Source organism: Nomascus leucogenys, chromosome 23 (genome assembly GCF_006542625.1).
Source record: "Nomascus leucogenys isolate Asia chromosome 23, Asia_NLE_v1, whole genome shotgun sequence".
NCBI lineage: Eukaryota > Metazoa > Chordata > Mammalia > Primates > Hylobatidae > Nomascus > Nomascus leucogenys.
The window spans coordinates 31803445-31817480 of NC_044403.1; the positions used below are offsets into that span (position 1 = coordinate 31803445).

General features: G+C 41.6%; 1 protein-coding gene across 29 annotated transcripts in view; it reads right to left on the reverse strand.

Annotated features, from left to right (window-relative positions):
* WNK1 (WNK lysine deficient protein kinase 1) overlaps positions 1-14036 on the reverse strand; it is a 159154-nt gene that overhangs the window by 4103 nt on the left and 141015 nt on the right. For 14 of the 29 annotated variants that reach the window (XM_030804357.1, XM_030804381.1, XM_030804375.1 and 11 more), the window contains 7 exons: positions 12593-12666; positions 10494-11155; positions 9517-9719; positions 6514-6708; positions 5540-5632; positions 2677-2718; positions 840-866 (listed from right to left, as the gene is read on the reverse strand). In XM_030804357.1, the coding sequence (XP_030660217.1) occupies positions 840-866; positions 2677-2718; positions 5540-5632; positions 6514-6708; positions 9517-9719; positions 10494-11155; positions 12593-12666 (1296 nt within the window). The remainder of the gene's footprint in view (positions 1-839; positions 867-2676; positions 2719-5539; positions 5633-6513; positions 6709-9516; positions 9720-10493; positions 11156-12592; positions 12667-14036) is intronic. The other 15 variants (XM_003273674.4, XM_003273676.4, XM_030804382.1 and 12 more) reach the window with 9 other exon arrangements.

A 14036-nucleotide genomic window follows, 5' to 3' on the forward strand; every position in this document is an offset into this window, starting at 1 on the left:
TAATTTTTGTATTTTAGTAGAGACAGGGTTTTGCCATGTTGGCCAGGCTGCTCTCAAGAACTCCTGACCTCAGGTGATCCGCCAGCCTTGGACTCCCAAAGTGCTGGGATTACAGACATGAGCCACTGTGCCTGGTTTTTTTTTGTTTTTTTGTTTTTTTGTTTTTTTTTAAAGGAAGGGTCTCTTTCTGTGACCCAGGCTGGATACAGTGGCACAATCAATCACATCTCATTGCAGCCTCAAACTCCTCCTGCCTCAGCCTCCCAAGTAGCTTGGGACTAGACATATGCACTACCACACCCAGTTAATTTTTTAATTTTTTATATAGACAGAATCTCCATATGTTGCTTAGTCATGAACTGCTGGGCTCAGGCAATCCTGCCATGTCAGCCTCCCAAAGTGCTCGGATTACAGGTGTGAGCCACCCTGCTCAGCCCAGCCATTCTTTAAATAGAGAGAGGTAATAAGAGAAGTAGCATGCTGTGTTCAGAAAAGTTTTTCAAACATGAATTTGCAAACATCAACTTGGGAGGGGTTAACCTCTCCCAATTTCCTATGAGTGAAGAACAAGATTATTCATGAGGAAAGGACTACATGGTGTGCCTGAATCTTTCAACTTCAGGAAGACATGGTTTTCCTGAAGATGACCTGTTTCAATTGGCTCAAGGATTCCCACCGCTTCTCCCCACTCTTCCCAGAACAGCAAGCACTCCCATGTAGAAGCGACAAGAAAATGCAGCAGAGGCAGGGTGCAAAGGGGAGGAGGAAGCTGTGCGGTTATGATGAAGGAACTCTATTTCTGCGGTTTGATGAGAGAGGAGGAAGGAGTCTATGCCTGCCTGATTTCGGCTCTGCTGGAGGGCACACTGAAGATTATTCCAAGAGGCACGTTTTGGGGAAGAGGGAAAGAAGAGTCATGGTCTTGTCTGTTTTCCTTACCCCCCACTGTCTTACCAGATTTCACATGTTACAGAATAAATAAAAGCTACTAAAGTAAGGTGTGAACCACTAGTCCTTAAGGTACCCAAGTAATGCGGGGGTAAGTAAGTGCATGCGTTTTCCTGCTTTCAAGGTCAAAGCGGCACCAGATCACAGCAGCGCACCTAACGCAACCCTGCCACTTAAAAGCCTGTTACTGACCATCACTGGTCTCAAGTCAAGCTTATATCCTACCACCTGGGGAATGGCACACACAAGCATGTCTGTGCTGGAGTAACAGCTAATTCTGAGGTGAAGCTGCAGAGTGAGGAAGGTCACATGCTTCTTACCACTATGGCAAGACATGGAACTACTGCAGTGTGACTGTCAGCTCACTTCTTGGTGCCTGCTGGAGCCACAAGGGGATTGCTATTGCACATACAGTGTGAAGGGAAGAGTAAGTTCCCCTACAGTACAGAAAACCCAAGTGGAGAAGTATGAAAGCACAGAAAACAGCCTTCCATGACAGCAAATGTGAGAGAGTGGTGAAGTGGGAAGCACAGGCAATGAGGATGGGCAGTCATGACAGTGAGTGACTCAATCTAGAAAGCAGGCGTATCACATGCATGGGGATTGTCATCCTGTTTGAACAATTACTGCTTGGTGAGCTTGATGTGAGAGACAATCAAAACAAAAAACAGAAATAATCACAGGGAGCAGGGCTGTCAAAAGCTAAATACGAGCAACTCAGGAGACACGACCATTGCTTATCCACACAGAGCTCATGCTGGGAGACACACCTCTCTAGTCTGATGCTAGTCTGTTGCCCCAATGCTGCGAGGCCCCTTTAGAACCAAATTTCACTTTTCATTTTAACCTACGTTACCTAATACAGGATTCTCTATGAGGAATGAGAAACCACAAGGAAGAGTCAGCCATACAGCTACACCTTCACATTCTGGCTTCTGTGTACAGGCCTCCCATGAAAGAATGAAACAAACCTATCCTTTTCTGACCAGAAATTAACTCCTAAGAAAAGGAGACTTGACTATAAAAGCCGTAGAAAGGCCTTTGAGAGAATATGCTAACTTAACCTTTTTTAGTTCTTCTGAAAAGCCCTAATAGGTAGTATAGACTTACCCCCAAGATTCATTTTTAAATTTCCTCCTGCCCTTATAATACATTTCCCCTACTCCCACATCACCAGATCCTACTAACAATAACCTATTATGAACCATAACTTACAGCCCAGCATCCCAAGTACAGAATTTCCCTGTTGACCCTACCTACAACACTGTAAGTGGCATTCTCATTAAAGTATGAGAAGCCACAGTCTAAGAAGACAAGCTCTAGAAAGTGGTGTTTTTCTCCTCGTCAGTCTAGCACACATCTCCCACTTCAGTGTGAACATGGGAGGGCATGGACTGAGTTTCCAGTTGGGGTGATAACACTGCCTGGCACATAATTGCTGACTAAAGGATCGCTCTCCCATGGGAACTAGGCATCCCTGATCTCCCTATATACATCCATGGCCATTAGCAATCCATGTCTGTCACAAGCTAGGCTCACGTGGGGTTATCACTGAGGGCACCAACTAGGAGATGATTTCTCAATTAAGCATGTTAAATATTTATTAGAATAGGATAGAGAGACAGATGGAAGTTGGGAATCAGGGAACTATGAGACTGCAGAGTTGAAAGAACTCATGGTTAACAGGCTTTGCAATCAAGGACCAAAAATAACAGAAAAGATAATTACTACAGAGCTGGTTGCAAGGACAGACTTTTTTCACCATCTTCCCTGAAGCACAAAGAGAGAAGCAATGTGTTAAAGAAACATCAGTGTAAAATATTTAGAATCTCCAAACAGCACACAAACGCCCAGCAAGAGAAAGCAGGAGGGGAGACAGGTAGGACCTGGTAGCCCTTGAAGAGATACAGTTCTACAGAATGTTTTGAACTGGCTGTTAGCCTTAACATGATTATCTGATGGGCTGTGTTACCTGGCTGACAGATGTTGAGTTTCTACACCCAATCTTTGTATCTAAAAGAGTAATGCCCTGTATTGAGGTTCTGGAATCGGTGAGGAACTCCAGTCTCTCAGGTCTCACTGCTTGAATTTCAAATACCCAAGCAGCGATTCCACTGATCGTGTCCCACTTCCTGTTTCTCCAGCTGGGCTGTTAAAAAGCACTCAATTAAATGCATTAGCAATCCCACCACAGTAGACTGATAGTATCATTGTTACAGTTTTAAGTTCATTTAAATTGGCTATTATATTTCCACATCCTAGATATATATACTAACCCCTTCCCTTCCAGAATAATTTTTCAAAGTACGTGGAAAACAAGCAACCTCTAAACATAAATATAGCAGTAAGCCAAGCCGTGCTTCCAAACCATTATCTATTTTGAGAGCATAGAATAATACATCTCAAGCTAGTAAGGTGCCCTACTCTTTCAAGTACCTGTTTCCTTTCCATGTTTCAAGTCTGTCTCTTGGGATTTGTTCACCAGGCTTACATGATGTATCCTGATGTGACTTCAAAAGATGTAGGGCCTTTCATTTTGCACCCAAAGGGAAGTGACAAGATTCAATATTTCTGACCACTTTCATTTGAACAACAGGGGTAATAACACCTACCTTTAAAAGTGGGATGAGAATTTATAGAATTTAATTAAAGTGGTATTTGTCACATTATATTTCAGAAACAGAAGCTTTGGTTCTCTTTCTTCCCTCTCAGACACTTCAGGCTGTAGACCATAGGCCTGACATGTCACATTCTACTTCAAAAACACCCAGCTCCTACTGTTAATGTCCTTGCAACTTTCTAGGTGGACATGCAAATTAAATGCTTATTCAACTGTCAAGGTGCTAATATGCACAGTCCAGGAAAGTGTGACCAGAAAAATTATTGATCTGATTCCTCAAAAAAAAAAAAAAAAAAAAAACCACACAAGCCTGGAAAACGATCGAATTGGGTAATGCCTTCCACCCGCTTGTCTGTTAAATAGCCTGGGACTACTGCATGTGGGGAAAGTCAGTAAAGACTGCCTCTCAAGTACAGCCAATCCATTACTAATACAGGTAAAAATAATAGGGGTGCTGGAAGGAGCCAATCCATTTCTAATGCAGTAAAAATAACGGGTATGTGTGAGGGAAATGGCAGTTAAATATGTTATATGCTTCGCTTTAAATCTGGTCACTACAGAGAACAAAGGGAGGTGTAAATTCTTCCCACCATGAAGAGGCCCAAGGACCTCTGACCCATACTCAGAAACAGTGATGGCCTGAGCACATGCATTTAAAAAGCACTTCAATAATCACATCAGAAGTTTGAGGCCTTAAAAGGGAAGATCTTTATTCAAATTATAACAAAGGTTCTTCTACTTGAACTATGTTTTTGTTTGTTTTAAGCTTTTCTTCAACAAACAGTTATTGACTACCTATTCCGTGCCAGGCAGGCACTGACTCATCAGAGAGAAATCACGAGTGCTTTTCAAGTGCTACCTGTTTCTCTGTACATGATCTTAACTTGATTTGTACGATGGCCTTAGGACACTGGCATCATCTTCATTTCACATATGGGGAAGATGGGGTGACTTGCTATTGTGCCTTGTTTTTAAGTAGAAAGCTGGGAAATCCCAGAAATCATGTTAGAAGGAGAATTTTCACTTGCAGATGCCGGGCTTTGGTCTTTATTAGACTAAGTGTTTTATCGGAATAACCAAACTAAAAACCCCTTTTGATTTTATGGGGTTAGAGGACAGTAGTGGTAGAATGATCCAATGGAGAGATTCTAGCATCTTTTCAACTGGTAGATGCTTAGGCTTAATAGAGAAGAAAAATAAGATTTCAATCTACTCTGACAAAGAATGGAAAAAAATAGTACATAATTTTTAACTGCTGCCAGGATCTAAGAGCATCATTGGTCAAAATGCTTTCTGTCACATTTCGTTTCTTTTTTTTTGAGATAGAGTTTCACTCTGTCGCTCAGATTGGGGTGCAGTGGTGCAATCATGGCTCACTGCAATCTCAGCCTCCTGGTCTTAAGGTGGTAATCCTCCCACCTCAGCCTCCTGGGTAGCTGAGACTATAGGTGCACACCACCACGCCAGGCTTTTTTTTTTTTTTTTTTTAATTTTTTTTTAGAGATGGGGTATCACCATGTTGCCCAGAGTTGGTCTCGAGCTCCTGGCCTCAAGTAATCTTCCTGCCTCAGCCTCCCAAAGTGCTGGGATTACAGGTTGAAGCCACCGTGTCTGGCTGATTTCTGTCATTTCTAATGCTAGGGCAGAGACAGCACTGACTATGACTGTGGAGTTCAGTCTTCATTATTCTAAATGACCCAGCAATCTATTGCCTAGATACCATATCCACTCTCTGTCAATCTATGAAGAAGCACTTCTACCAGAAAGTTACATTGAAATTTGTAGAAACTTGTTATTTTGACATTTGTTATCATAATTAATGTAGGGGCCCAAACTTCTGAGGGTAACAGTAATTCAGCCAAGCCACTGAGTAGATGATATACAAAAAGACAAATGAAAATGGACTGCGTGAAACATCAGATCCAAGCAGCAGAAAAACAAGGACAAGGAAGGAGTAAAGGTGTTACACACAAAGAGCCAAGCAGGGCGTACTCAGAAATCGGGTCCTCCTGCCACCAGGTTTGAATGTCACCTGTTCAGATGCACAGTTAAACTTCGCACAGCCTGTGAGAGGGGAAAAACAGGGAAGAACAGAGAGGAGAAGAGACAGAACACAACTACAAGATGTTAGAAACTTGAGGCTGGAGTGGTGAAATGCACTAAGATGGCACACAGAAGAACAAGCTTCTGGGGGAAGGTCAGATATGTAAGAGATGAAATATTAGGTCTTAATTCTACCCATCTGCAAAATGCGGAAGCTTTTCTTAGTTGGAATAATGCTAGCTAGTTTGCCCTCCTTACCAATCAAGTGCATTCTTCCTGTGAAGAGACTAATCTCCAATTTCTGTGAAACTGTGGCAAAGGCACATAAGCCAGTACCTATATTTTTTTCATTCTTTTCACTCAGATGCCCAAGTCTTTTCAATTCTTGTTCTAATATGACTAAAAGCTCTTTCCTCTGCAGGAATTTTTTCAGCAATCATTAATAAACAGAGCTATATTTGGAAAGTAGATTATGGATAAAAAACTGAATTGTAAGGTTATTCATTTTAGTATGCCACTCCCATACTTAAAAGTAACAAAATTCTACAATGGCTAAGAAAATGCATTAGCTTTCAGAAACTGCTAAAACACCTTAGAATTTCATCCAGGAAATCTCAGCCTAATATTAAAGCGTAAGTTCCAAATCCCAAATAAGCGAGTCATATAGGCCACACAGATGTAACTTTTCACTGTAATTCCTTGAAAAAAAGTAATTTCACCTAATGGGAGCAACAAGCCCACCGATTATCACTCCACTTCCCTTTTCTCCCAGATTCTTCAGTGTAAACACATAGGCTGTGTTCTGGTCGGCTAGTCTCCCAACCCGCCTTAACAGGCTTTTGTCCCAGGTATGACAACATCTCCATTTTATTGTTTTTGGATGATGATGGGTGCTTTATTACCTTGACCTGGAGCAGAAAGGCTTGGTACTGAAATGGCACCATCACTGGTGAAGGCTGAATAGAGGTTGTCACTGGAGGGAGATGGCTTAAGGGGCTGTAACAGCTGATTCTGCCCAGACTCTGGGATGTTGCCAGGAGGGTGGAGGGTCTGCTGGGGGTGCAAGACTGAAGCTGCACTCTGACCAGACAGGTTACCTGCCAAAAGATAAAGTGGCATGAGGAAACATGTCCAGCTTTCCCCATGTACTCATTAGGCACTGTTCTTATACATTTGGTTTGTTCCACTGAGTGATGAATGATGGGTCAAAAGCTATAAACTGATGAGAAGAACAAAGTCCTCACTAACGGGAGAAGTGAGGAATGACACTAAGAATCAATAGATAAGCTGGGTGTTGTGGCTCACGCCTATAATCCCAGCACTTTGGGAGGCCAAGGCGGGCGGATCACCTGAGGTCAGGAGTTCGAGACCAGCCTGGCCAACACGGTGAAACCCTGTCTCTACTAAAAATACAAAAATTAGCCAGGTGTGGTGGAGGGTGCCTGTAATCCCAGCTACTCAGGAGGCTGAGGAAGGAGAATTGCTTGAACCCAGAGGCGGAGGCTGCAGTGAGCCGACATCATGCCACTGCACTCAAAAAATAAATAAATAAAATAATAAAAAAAAAATCCATAGATAATAGGGCCATATGTACTATTCCAGAAGCTTTTTAGCTTTAGAAAACCTAGATGGGCCACATGTCTGAGCAGAGTAAGAAGACCAGAATATGTAGTGGATACCCAGATTCCATTTTGCAATTCCACAATTGCTTTTTTTTATTTTTACCCTATTAGAAAATGTGTTGAATCATTATACAAAAAGGTTTGCTAGGCAGTCTGCTTAGACTTTCCTATAAACATGCATCAGAAAATACAAAAGAGATGCCAAAAAATGATGTAGGTCACTACAGAGCAATGGACGTTTAAAATTATTTTTGGTAGGTTGCTTTCAATAGGTCAGTTGTCCTAAAATTGACTCTCTGTTCCCTGGTTCCCAGTTGAATTCAAGTCCACTCAAAAAGTATGTCAAAATTGGTATTAGAATTTGATTAGGATCATAGCTGGGCATAGTGGCTCATGCCTGTAATCTGCACTTTGGGAGGCTGAGGCGGGCGAATCACCTGAGGTCAGAAGTTTGAGACCAGCCTGGCCAACATAGTGCAACCCAGTCTCTACTAAAAATACAAAAATTAGCCAGGTGTTCTTATACATTTGGTTTGGGATTACACGCCTGTAATCCCAGCTACTTGGGAGGCTGAGGCATGAGAATTGCTTCAACCTGGGAGTTGGAGGTTGTGCCACTGCCGACTCTGTCTCAAAAAAAAAAAAAAAAGATCTGATTGGGATCAGATCAGAAATTAGCTGATTTCTCTTACAATCACATCTCTACTAATGGTCTGCATGAATTGGTCCTAATGTGCTAGATTTGGATATCTGTGAACCCTTCCAGAGAATGGAACTGCTAAGAAGTTTGCAACTGCTTTTAACATATTTTAACCATCTTTTACTTTTCAACTAATTATGTTAACACTACCATAATTTCACCAAAGGATTAGAAACTCTCTATCTATCCCAATTAAAATATAGTCCACAGCCGGGCACGGTGGCTCACGCCTGTAATCCCAGCACTTTGGGAGGCCAAGGCGGGTGGATCACCTGAGTCAGGAGTTCGAGACCAGCCTGGCCAACATGGTGAAAACCCATCTCTACTAAAAATACAAAAATTAGCCAGGCATGGTGACGTGTGCCTGTAATCCCAGCTATTGTGGGGGCTGAGGTAGGAGGATCACTTCAAACTGGGAGGCGGAGAATGCAGTGAGCCGAGATTATGCCACTGTACTCCAGCCTGGGCAACAGAGCGGGATTCCGTCTCAAAAAAAAAAATTCAAAGTTAGCAGGGCATGGTAGTGTGCGCCTGTAATCCCAGCTACCCAGGAAGGTCCTAGGAGGACCACCTAAGCCTAGGACTTTGAGTCTGTTGTGTTCTGTGCTATGATCACACCACTGCACTCCAGTCCGGGCAACAGAGTGAGGCCCTGTCTCTTAAAATAAATAAATAAATAAATATATATATATATATATTACATTACAAAAGAGTATCACTTAACTATTTCTTTGATTTTAATGACTAGCAAGTTATTTTATTTATTTATTTATTATTTTTTTTGAGAGAATCTCGCTCTGTCACCCAGGCTGGAGTGCAGTGGCGCAATCTCGGCTCACTGCAAGCTCCGCCTCCCGGGTTCATGCCATTCTCCTGCCTCAGCCTCTCCGAGTAGCTGGGACTACAGGCGCCCACCACCACGCCCGGCTAATTTTTTGTATTTTTAGTAGAGACGGGGTTTCACCGTGTTAGCCAGGGTGGTCTCCATCTCCTGACCTCGTGATCTGCCCACCTCAGCCTCCCAAAGTGCTGGGATTACAGGCGTAAGCCACAGTGCCTGACCAATGACTAGCAAGTTCTTTAACCCAGTATAAATGAAATAAAAACCTTCATCAAGAGGTCACCACTCAGACACACACACAAATATCTATATGACAATTACGTTCATCTAAGTTGCAATCATGACTAAGTCATCCATTAAAACAAAGAATCTACCCAAGTTTTACTAAACAGAGAATAATGTATTTTCTTCCAACTGCCCAAGAGTTTGGTTAAATGTGAGTTATATGAGTTAACAGGCAAAGCTAAATGTCTATCCTTAAGAATAACTATAAATAAAGATTACCAGTAGAGAGCAATATGGATTACAATGGAATAAGCCATGGTATTCACTAAGTCTACTTCTATAGACTCAAAAAGAGGTACAATAAATGTAAGTACAGCAGTCAAGGAAGCAAAAATATCAGGAGAGCCAAATTCCTTTGAAATTTAACAAAAATAACAAACGTTCAGCAGGTCACATACAGTTGGAGACAGAAACAAAAGATAGGACAGCTGTGGCTACCTAGTCCAGGGCTTTTTACCTGAAAGCTGGGGGCTTTTATTCCCCAAGGAACTGCTTCGACTAGATTTGCTGCCTTTGCTTTTAGTGGGTCGTCGTCTTCTCCCTGAAAGGGGAGCCGCTGGGGGAATAATAACAGCAGGGGGCACCTTGCCCAGTTTGGTATACAAAGATTCAATTTCATGCTTCTGGCGACTCTGCAGGTCCTGAATCTCTTTGAGATGTCTATGAAAGATAACCAAACATAATTCAAAATACCATAATCCTCTTCATTCAAACAAGAATTAACAGCGTATTCCTGAAGCTGCTTTCAAGTATGTACTAGTTACTAATGAATCTTTTCCCCAAATGTACTATCATGAGATTCTAGTTTGTCAACTCACCTTGCTGGCCTGCATTACCCAAGCCATATTCCAGTAAGCTCCTAGCCAACAACAAATGGTTGATAATGTTTTAGGAGAAAAACATTTCCTGACTTTTGAGGCCACGCACACAATAGCTGAATTTGCTACTCTGATCCAATTTGCCAAACAAAACCTGCCAACATAATCATACATCCCAGTGCCATTACCAGATTCATTTAGTGGACTAATAAATAAAGAGCAGTTAATAGTAATAAAATATGCTATTAATAAAAATAATAATATAACAATACAGTAACAATAATACAGTAATAATACAGCAACAATGAAAAGTTCTAGAGCTAGAAATGCTATGGGTCTGTATGAGTGCAAGAGAAGCTGCCTGTGCCTGTGAGTCAGTGGCTGGGAATCGTGTGTGTGTGTGTGTGTGTGTGTGTGTGTGTGTGTGTGTGTGTGTGTGTGTGTGTGTGTGTGTGTGGTGGGGTGGGGAGGCATGGGGTGGGGCTTCTGTGGCACTGTCTCTTTAAAAGAAATGAGACATTAGCATATTGTGGCAAAAAATATTATTAATCTTGGCCCTAGGATCTAGGTCTTAAAACCTTATCTGACATTCTTTCGCAAGAGAAAATATACTTACTTATCTCGTAGTCGTCGCAGCTCTAACTTTAAGTCTTCATCTTCGATATCTGACTCATTGTCACTACTCATGTAAGAGGAGTTAAATGAATTACTAAGGCTTTGACTTAGATTCTGAATAGGAAGGCTCTTTGAGCTCAGTTGATGGGGGGAGTTTGGACTACCTGAACCATCATCCACATCCCTACTTAAAAAAGCGGCCTCCAGGTCAGAAGATGGCCCATTTAGATGTGAAGGCTCTGACAGTTCAGGCTTTTCTTTCTTTGGTATCACAGCAGGAAGAACAGCTTGTTCCAAATCCATAAAAGGAGGAGATGCCACTGGTCCTTCTTTCTTTGTGTCAGTGATCTTGTCCTCAGTTTTTGATACAGAGAAACGACCCACTTTGTTTGCTGTAGTTGTCACCTGAAAACGTCCAACCTTGGTAGGCTGCCCAGTGTCTGACTTTGCCTCTGAAGCAGCAGTTTTGTGGGTACTCTCTGGCACATCTGAAGAGATACCAGGGATGGTTATCCCATTCGGCTCTGGTTTCACCAAGGTACTCTCTGGACTACTACTTGATAGCACCGAGGACTCTGAAGTGCTGGATTCAAAATGAACAGATTTTGCATCTTCTGACTTATTTTTACCCTCTTTCTGGGCATCGTCTGCTGCAACTGAAACCTGATGAAAAAAAGGACAAAGATTAAAAACTTAAGTTCTCAATATCCAATTTCTATCACAGACAATTTAAAAAAGGAAAAAAAGAATCACTTTATTTCCCTGTCAATGAGTAGGCTGATTATCTCTTTACATAGTGCCTCCATCTTTGACTATGAAGAAAAATTGAATACCATCATAGAGAACACATGTGTACTGAGATGCAGATTCTGTGTGGCTGGCTACGTTTACAAAGTAAATAATTTACTTTCGTATTTGATGTCATACACAAAATTCAGATTTATGTCTTAGTCAACATATAAATAACAAAAGGTCAGGGCCAGGCATAGTGGCTCACGCCTGTAATCCCAGCATTTTGGGAGGCTGAGGCAGGCGGATTACTTGAGGTCAGGAGTTTCAGATCAGCCTGGCCAACATGGTGAAACCCTGTCTCTACTAAAAATACAAAAATTAGCCAGGCATGGTAGCGTGCGCCTGTAATCCCAGCTACTTGGGAGGCTGAGGCAGGAGAATCACTTAAACCCAGGAGGCAGAGGTTGCAGTGAGCCGAGATCGTGCCACTGCATTCCAGCCTGGGTGACAGAGTGAGACTCCGTCTCAAAAATAAATAAATAAATAAAAATAAAAAAACAAAATAAAATAAAAATAAATAAATAAAATAAATTAACAAGACATTGTAGAATTTTTTGGGTTGCCTGTGAATAAGAAAAACTACAAGGTAAATGTTAAATGCCTGCTATGCCTCAAGAATCAACACAACTAACTGGTAACTAAAAAAGAGGATCCAGATCCTTGTTCTGGTTTGTCCATGTGTTTACAAATACAAACTCAGCCCACCTATGAACGCTCAGGACCTGTTTACAAATGAGAAAAATATCACCTACTCTCCCCAGCCAGAAGATGCTCACATGTTGGACAAGCTGGTAAAATAAAGTGATATGGTATCATGTGTTTTAATTTAAAGAATTAATCTTAGGACAATTATTTTAAATGTGGAAAACATTTTTATACACAAAGATGTTTGCTGTTACATAACTTATTATGTTGGAAAAATTAGAAATCACGATGGAGACTGGTTAGGTAAACCAATTACCAGATGGGAAAAAAAGCTGTAACATTTGGAACAGGAGAAATGGTAGTCAATTTTAGATAAACACTTGTACAGAAAACAAGGAGTGGAAGGAAATACACCCCAAAAAGTAATCTTGGGAGGTGGGCGGATAGATAGTACGACTATCTACCGTGTCTCTACTAAGTATTTCTATATTTTATTTAGTATATATTACTTTTATTAGGAAAATGCTAAAAAGAGCTATAAAGTACTATGTGGCAGAAATCACTAGACTGGCAATTGTGTCCCAAATAGGTAGGCAGTAATTTTATTATATAGACAACTCCTCCAAAGGAAGGAATCAAGGCAACGCAAAGTGACTGTCTTACCTGAAATCGTCCCATCTTAAAAACACCAGCTCCTGAACTAGTTGCTAGGACAGGGCCTTCTTTGACTTGAGAAACTGAAACAAATACATGGATGAAGAAAACGTAAGTGTCTCTTTCCAGTTAACTTCTTTTTCCTTTGGCTAGAAATACAGCAAAATCAAACTACACATGAGGAAAGCTGTTAGAGGCAAAGAGAACTTCCTTGTCTCCTCCCTCCATGAGGCTTTGTCCAATAGGGGAAAAGAGTTATTGTTTGCTCTACTACTAGATACCAAATACAACATTAATATATACTATAAAAACAAAGGTTAACAGGCATTAAAAACTCAATTACTCATTCTTTAATTCAGATATATAAGTAAGTGAAATGAAGGATGAGATTTTACTGAGGACGTTAAGGACCCATCTTTATTTTATTTTATTGAGATGGAGTTTCGCTCTGTTGGCCAGGCTGGAGTGCAGTAGTGCGATCTCAGCTCACTGCAACCTCCACCCACTGGGTTCAGGTGATCCTCCTGCCTCAGCCTCCTGAGTAGCTGGGATTACAGGCATGTGCCACCACACCCGGCTAATTTTTGTATTTTTAGTAGAGATGGAGTTTCACCATGTTGTCCAGGCTGGTCTCGAACTCCTGACCTCAGGTAATATGCCTGCCTCAGCCTCCCAAAGTGCTGGGATTACAGGTGTGAATCACCATGTCCAGCCAAGACCCATTGTTAAATGAAAACCAGCTAATTTTATTTTCTCAATGTAACACAGGCAAATTCTAGAATAGGATAGTACAGTTCTCAGAATTATTATTATTATTATTATTTGAGACAGAGTCTCGCTCTGTTGCCCAGGCTGCAGTGCAGTGGTGCGATTTTGGCTCACTGCAAAGCTCCCAGGTTCACGCCATTCTCCTGCCTCAGCCTCCTGAGTAGCTGGGACCACAGGCACCCACCACCATGCCCGACTAATTTTTTGTATTTTTAGTAGAGACAGGGTTTCACCGTGTTAGTCAGGATGGTCACAATCTCCTGACCTCGTGATCCGCCCGACTCAGCCTCCCAAAGTGCTGGGATTACAGGCATGAGCCACTGCACCCGGCCCTCAGAATTATTGATAAGTACTTTGGGCAATTTAAAAGCCTTTCCGGGGAACAATGCTTTGAGTTTCTTTCTAGAGATATATTTATTTTATACAGCTAGTAGAACATTGAGTGATTTTTATGTTTTCATGTAATTCTGTATCTTTGAGATCATTCCATATCAATGCCTCATTCTTTTTAATGATTGCATAGTGTCATACCCTATGTATATACCATATATATATTTCATGTTTAATCAGGCTTCTACTGATGGGCATTTAAATTATTCAGACTTTCTTTTTTCACTGAGACAGGGTCTCACTCTGTCACCCAGGCTAGAGTACAGTGACGCCATCACCGCTCACCACAGTCTTG